Raw genomic sequence first — 7553 nt, 5'->3', positions numbered from 1 at the left:
GGGGTTTCACCGGGTTAGCCAGGATGGTCTTGATCTCCTGACCTCGTGATCCGCCCGTCTCGGCCTCCCAAAGTGCTGGGATTACAGGCTTGAGCAACTATTTCATAATATAACCTTGCACATAACTTTTTGTAAAGTGAAGTCAGTGCATACAAGAGTTTTCTGTCATTTTAAAGTATCATTAAGAATATTTTTCAGATTTCTGTGTAATATTTATCATTACATCACCTGGTTTTTACCTATCTTGGGAAACTTTTCTGAAATATTAGGAATCAGTCTGGGGAGAATGTATGTGAAATTATGGTGATTAGAAACAGAACCAAAGGCCCAAAGCACAATTTATGGGAATGTTGATGAGCCATATTTATTGGCACTTAGGATTTCTGGTTTTTCTTGGGGAAAGGGAGCAAGAAAAGGTTATGAAAGAAAAGGCAAAGAATCTTCCTTTAGAAACAATATAAGAAGGGTTCATTTTAATGTCTTTATTAGAAGAAGGCTGCTTTTTAGGGCAGGCACAGTGACTCATGCCTATAATCCCAGTACTTTGGGAGGTCGAGGCAGGCAGCTCACCTCAGGTCAGGAGTTTGAGACCAGCCTAACCAACATGGTAAATCCCCGTCTCTACTAAAAATACAAAAATTAGCTGGGCCTGGTGGCAGGCGCCTGTAATCCCAGCTATGTGGGAGGCTGAGATGGGAGAATTGCTTGAACCCGGGAGGTGGAAGTTGCAGTGAGCCGAGATCATGCCACTGCACTTCAGTCTGGGCGACAGAGTGAGACTCTGTCTCAAAAAAAAAAAGAAAAAGAAAAAAAATAGGCTGCTTTTTATGTCCTTAATGATACTTATTTTCATTTTTATTATATTGAAAGACATTGATATAAAAGGTAAAACTTTCTGGCTTTATTATAAAAGCTCATTCCAAAATATGGCAAGTACCATTCTAGACTTAATAATTTTACCAGTACTTGCTTTACAAAATTAGGGCAGCATCCAAAGAATTCAAGTTGGAGATTTAATAAGAAGGGAATATGAATTTCCTCTAGAAAGGATTAAGAATCATTCCTGCTAAGATCCTCAAGTGACATTTTGTTGCCTGGCAGCTAAAATAATTTGTCTCTTTCCATGACTATGTTGTCTTGTGCTGTGTTAACTTCCTGATACCTAAGCTTAAAGTGAGGGCCAAAGGACAAATTCAGTGCATATATGTATTCCTAACACGTTGGTCTTGCCCTGTTTGTCTCCCTGTCCTTCTGCTCAGGTTCCATACTGCCCTCTGTAGGAAGCTCTGTAGGCAGTGTAAACGGATACCACACCTGCAAAGGTGAGAATGCCATTTCAACAGTGCTTCTTTGTTGGATGTGTTAGGACAGTGTCCATGTTTGCATCTGTATATGTTGCAATATGTGTGGAAGAACTGCTGCCAGAATGGGTGTGAGAATAAAAATCTGGGGAGAAGCAACCGTGGTTTTCTGGCTGTAGAACATAAACAGGTTGGCAGCCCCTGAAGCTAAAGGTATTGTAGAAAAACAATAGACTGGATCACTAGATAAGGCAAATAGGGAAGGAACTCAAAGAAAATATATGTTTATCTTTGAATTTTAAAGAAGTTATACTAGATGTAATCTAGTCTAGCTGTCAGCCTCCCAGCTAGGTGACTTCTCTGTAGTTTGGAGAAGAAGGAATGGAAGAATACTCCAAGCACCTTAATCCCAGTAGTACACTAAGGTTAATTTCTTACTTTGCTCCCTTCACTTTTATTGTTCCCATGTTTAGCATTTTAAAGTATACATCTGAGTATATAATGCCAAAACCAGAATGCAGATTAATGAGACCCTTTTGTTTTGTGTATATAAACAGGAACTTTTGTATGATTTAGCAGGAAGATACTCTAGTTCACTAGAAGGAGTAAGAGGAATGCAAGTAATTTAGGAGTGAGGAGTCAAGGAACATACTTGAAGAGCTGTCTCCAATCTCATTTCTGTTTCTATGATACTAGATCTGACGGAGATCCAGTGTGACATGTCAGATGTAAACTTGAAGTATGAGAAACTGGGCGGAGTACTTCATGAACGCCAGGAAAGCCTTCAGGCTGTCCTCAACAGAATGGAGGAGGTTCAGAAGGAGGCAAACTCTGTGCTACAGTGGCTAGAATCAAAAGAGGAAGTCCTGAAATCCATGGATGCCATGTCATCTCCAACCAAGACAGAAACAGTGAAAGCCCAAGCTGAATCTAACAGGGTATTGTGTTTACATTAGTTGCCTCCCAACACCAAGAGGAAGAGACAGCTGTACCAGTGTTCCTGCCCAAGCCCAGGCATCTGAGAGAGAGACATGGGCAACAATCCAGGCTGTGATGGGCAGTGTGTTTGACTTTCTAAATGATTAATATGCCTTAATTCTCCTAGAGAATTTTCTTGTGAAATTAGAAATTACTATAAGTTAGATTCAGAAACAAAACCAGATATGTTTGCAGAAAAAGAATAGCCCTCCCCAGAATCATTAGCTTATTGAGAATGGGATCTCATTCTCATTTCTATATGATGCTGTAAGCAAGACAAACCATTCTTATCAAAGTACCTTTCCAATTCTTGGAAGGATCTAAATAACTGATTATGGTTCATTCTTAAGATTCACATGTGAGACTAGGAAAAATGTCAGAAGATATAAGACCGTACAAAATCCTGTAGGAAATTTTCACCAAAACTTTTAATATTCCTATTGAGCATAGCATCTCATCTCCTTCAAGATATGTTATCATCATATCTTGGTATTTTTCATTTATTGGGATTAATAATTCCTTCTACTGTAATGCTCAATAGTAGAACTATTGAGTTCTACTGATGTGTTATACATAAAAGAAACTCAGATCCTGCCATTTAGATTTTCAGTTTAAAATAAAAATTGAAATAGAAGGGTTAAGTAATCTTAACATCACTAAACAAGTCATTGATAGGATCCTAGTAGAACCTATAATAACCACCCAGTTTTCCAATCATTTCTACCACACACACAGCTTCATTTCCTGTCCGGAATCTCAGGGCATGCATGGTATTCTTTCTCCTAGGCCTTCCTGGCTGAATTGGAACAGAATTCTCCAAAAATTCAAAAAGTAAAGGAAGCCCTGACCGGATTACTGGTGACATATCCCAACTCACAGGAAGCAGAAAATTGGAAGAAAATTGAAGAAGAACTCAGTAAGTTTTCACAGGAGTGTTGCAAGTTTGCTAAGTTACTCATCTTCAAAGCAAGTAGAGAATTTCAGCACATCCTATGCAACAGGAATTATTTTTAGTTAATTTTTATAAATAAGCAATTAGGGCCCAGATAGGGCCAGAGCATGAGCCTGAATTGGGAAGAAAATTAGAAATTCCACTCAAAGAGTCAGAAATTTGGCTTTCTTGGGCAAGTCAAACTGATAATCTACTGTGATCAGGAACCAAAGAGAGGCCAGGAACAGTGGCTCACACCTGTAATCTCAGCACTTTGGGAATCTGAGACAGGAGGATTGCTTGAATCTAGGGGTTCAAACCAGTCTGGGCAACATAGCAAGATCCTGTCTCTACAAAAAGTAAGGAAAAACAAATTAGCCAGGTGTGGTGGCGTGAGCCTGGAGTCCTAGCTACTGGGGAGGCTGAGATGAGACGATTGCTTGAGCCCGGGAGTTCAAGGCTGCATTGAGCTATGATTGTGCCACTGAACTCCAACCTAGGCAACAGAAGGGGACCCTGTCTCCAAAAAAGCATAACTAAAGAACTAAAGAATATTGATGATAAAAATGAAAGATGGAAATAATAAAAGTATTCAGTAAAGGGTTTAGATAAATTATGTGCCCATAATATTGAACTGTAAACAGCATAGATGAATTTTTTTAAATTTAATTTAATTTTTTTTTGAGATGGAGTTTTGCTCTTTTTGCCCACGCTAGAGTGCAATGGCATGATCTTGGCTCACCGTAACCTCCTCCTCCCGGGTTCAAGTGATTCTCCTGCCTCAGCCTCCCGAGTAGCTGGGATTACAGGCATGCGCTACCATGCCCAGCTAATTTTGTATTTTTAGTAGAGACAGGGTTTCACCATGTCAGCAAGTCTGGTCTTGTACTCCTGACCTCAAGTAATCTGCCTGCCTCAGCCTCCCAAAGTGCTGGGATTACAGACGTGAACCACAATGTCCAGCCATTATCTTAACTCAAAGCTTTCCTTCCTCTAGGCAGAATTAGATAGAACTCCTCTTGTGCTCTTGGAATTCACAGACTGTCCATAATACTATAATAATAGCATTTATCACATTGCAATGCAATTGATAATCTGAGCTTCTGATTTTAGAAACTGTGTCATACTTGGCATGCTACCAGATATTCAATAGATATTTGATAAATGAATAAATAAATCAGAAGGATGGTCTCTTAATGCTTGTCAAAACACTAGGGAGTATATATAGAACTGGTGTCCCTACTTATGAGAAAAAAGCCCCAGATATTACATTTAGCCATTTTCTTCTTTAAACAGAGTCTACTAGATGACTGGGCAAGTAAGGGAACTCTGGTGGAAGAAATCAATTGCAAAGGTACTCCTTTAGAAAATCTCATCATGGAAATCACAGCACCTGATTCCCAAGGCAAGACAGGTGAGTACGGGCTCTTCAAAATATAGTGAATAAAAATTGCTCTTTGCTTTTGGCCTTTGGAGATGCCTCTTTATACAATTAAAGTGAAAATCAAGGTTGGGTATGAAAACAAAGTGCATCCCCAAAGCAGTCTTCCCCTGCAACCTGACCTGTCACCCCTTTTGCTGTATAACATTGCTTCATTTTGCAAAATTCCTTCCCATGATGGGAAAAGTAAATGAACTAGTTGGCCCACTTAGAACTATGAGATGGCTGGGTGCGGTGGCTCACACCTGTAATCCCAGCACTTTGGGAGGCCGAGGCAGGCGGGTCACAAGGTCAAGAGATCGAGACCATCCTGGCTAACATGGTGAAACTACAAAACTCTCTACTAAAACTACAAAAAAGAAAAAAAACTAGCTGGGCGTGGCGGTGTGCGCCCATAGTCCCAGCTACTTGGGAGGCTGAGGCAGGAGAATGGCATGAACCCGGGAGGCAGAGCTTGCAGTGAGCCCAGATCACGGCACTGCACTCCAGCCTGGGTGACAGAGTGAGACTCCTTCTCAAAAAAAAAGAACTCTGGGAGGCAGAGCTTGCAGTGAGCCGAGATCATGCCACTGTACTCCAGCCTGGGCGACAGAGCAAGACTCCATCTCAACAAAAAAAAAGAATTATCAAATGAACATAGAATAATTAAAATAAGATTTTCATCTTGAGAATTTCCCTTTTTTGAACGTGTAAATGGGATGAGTATGCATCATCTTTAAACTTGGGTACTGGCCAGGCATGAAGTCAGGAGATCAAAACCAGCCTGGCAACATGGTGAAACCCCATCTCTACTAAAAATACAAAAATTAGGCCGGGTGCAGCGGCTCACACCTGTAGTAATCCCAGCACTTTGGGAGGCCAAGGCGGGTGGATCACAAAGTCAGGAGATTGAGACCATCCTGGCTAACACCATGAAACCCCGTCTCTACTAAAAACACAAAAAATTAGCCAGGCATGGTGGCGGGTGCCTGTAGTCCCAGCTACTCAGGAGGCTGAGGCAGGAGAATGGTGTGAACCCAGGAGGTGGAGCTTACAGTGAGCCGAGATCACGCCACTGCACTCCAGCCTGGGCAACAGACAGAGTGAGACTCCGTCTCAAAAAAAAAGTACAAACATTAGCCAGGCATGGTGGTGTGCGCCTATAGTTCCAGCTACTGAGGAGTCTGAAACATGAGAATAGCTTGAACGTGTAGATGGAGGTTTCATTGAGCCGCGATGGTGCCTGCACTCCAGCCTAGGCAACAGACAGAGCAAGACTCTGTCTCAAAAAAAAACTGGGCAAGCCTGGATAGGTATGAGTGTGATATCCAGGAAGAAGCAAGGTATTTAGAAGTCAGTATTGGGCCGGGCGTGGTGGTTCATGCCTGTAATCTCAGCACTTTGGGAGGCCTAGGTGGGCTGATCACTTAAGGTTGGGAGTTCAAGACCAGCCTGGCCAACATGGTGAAACCTTGTCTCAACTGAAAATATAAAAATGAGCCAGGCCTGGTGGCTTGTGCCTGTAATCCCAGCTATTTGGGAGGCTGAGGCAGGAGAATCACTTGAACCTGGGAGGCAGAGGTTACAGTGAGCTGAGATCGTGCCACTGCATTCCAGCCTGGGCGACAGACTGAGACCCCATTTCAAAAAAAAAAAAACAGAAGTCAGTACTTCAAAGGGGGTACAAAGATTGTGCTCACATGTGTATATAATCTTTCACTGCAAGTTAAGTCCTTGAAGCAAAATCTAATATGAAGGCCAGGCACAGTGGCTCACGCCTATAATCACAGCACTTAGGGAGGCCAAGGCAGGCGGATCACTTGAGGCCAGGAGTTTGAGACCAGCCTGGCCAACATGGTGAAACCCCGTCTCTACTAAAATACAAAAATTAGCGAGGCATGGTGGCTTGCACCTCTAATCCTAGCTACTCGGGAGGCTGATGTGGGAGAATTGCTTGAACCCGGGAGGCAGAGGTTGCAGTGAGCCCAGATCGCGCCACTGTACTCCAGCCTGTGTGACAGGGCGAGACTGTGTCTCAAAAAAAAAAAAAAATTCTCATATGAGTTCTCAGTCACTTGCTCGTTGTTAATTGAGATCCCATAGATTTTATTACTAGTCTATGATAGTGCACTCCTATAGTCACTTAATGAGTAAAGGAAAAATTTATTTGCTTTCTGAAAATGTGCACTTTTCTATAGTATTCTAAAGTTAAAACATATTTTGGAACTATCCACAAGTGACAACATTTTAGGGAATTGGTGATATATCAACCTCTACGTTCATTAACTTATTCGTTTGTGACTAGATCAGAGTCAGCAAACTTTTTCTATAAATGGCCAGATAGTAAATATTTTAGGCTTGCAGGGTATATGGTCTCTGTCACAGTTGTATACCTACCTCTGCCATTGTAACAAAAGCAGCCAAAGACAATACATTAATAGAAATGAGTGGTTGTGGCTGTATTCCAATAAAACTTTGTTGAAACAGATGAAGGACCAGATTTGGCTGGTGAGCTACAGTTTACTGACTCCTAGACTAGATCATTTAAAAAAAGAAGAGAGAAAAACAAATGTCATGTAGAACAGAAATTTCATGTAGAAAAACAGAAATCTCATATAGAACCCTACTATATAAAACAAAACATTTTGTTGGTGGCCAGGCTCGGTGGCTCACGCCTGTAATCCCAGCACTTTGGGAGGCTGAGGTGGCTGGATCACGAGGTCAGGAGATCAAGACCATCCTGGCTAACATGGTGAAACCCCATCTCTACTAAAAATACAAAAAATTAGCGGGTGTGGTGGTGCATGCTTGTAATCCCAGCCACTCAGAATACTGAGGCAGGAGAATCGCTTGAACCCAGGAGGTGGAGGTTGCAGTGAGCCAAGATAGTACCATTGCACTCCAGCCTGGGTGACACGAGTAA

At 41.8% G+C, this 7553-nt stretch overlaps 1 protein-coding gene across 1 annotated transcript in view; it reads left to right on the top strand.

Annotated features, from left to right (window-relative positions):
* Positions 1-7553, top strand: part of MACF1 (microtubule-actin crosslinking factor 1) — a 446661-nt gene that overhangs the window by 321707 nt on the left and 117401 nt on the right. The window contains exons 46-48 of the mRNA XM_011955644.1: positions 1226-1322; positions 1998-2239; positions 3066-3195. Of these exons, the coding sequence (XP_011811034.1) occupies positions 1226-1322; positions 1998-2239; positions 3066-3195 (469 nt within the window). The remainder of the gene's footprint in view (positions 1-1225; positions 1323-1997; positions 2240-3065; positions 3196-7553) is intronic.

Source organism: Colobus angolensis, unplaced genomic scaffold (genome assembly GCF_000951035.1).
Source record: "Colobus angolensis palliatus isolate OR3802 unplaced genomic scaffold, Cang.pa_1.0 Scaffold4, whole genome shotgun sequence".
Lineage (NCBI taxonomy): Eukaryota > Metazoa > Chordata > Mammalia > Primates > Cercopithecidae > Colobus > Colobus angolensis.
Note: the sequence above shows the minus strand (reverse complement) of the source record. Positions and strands in the feature narration are given on the sequence as shown.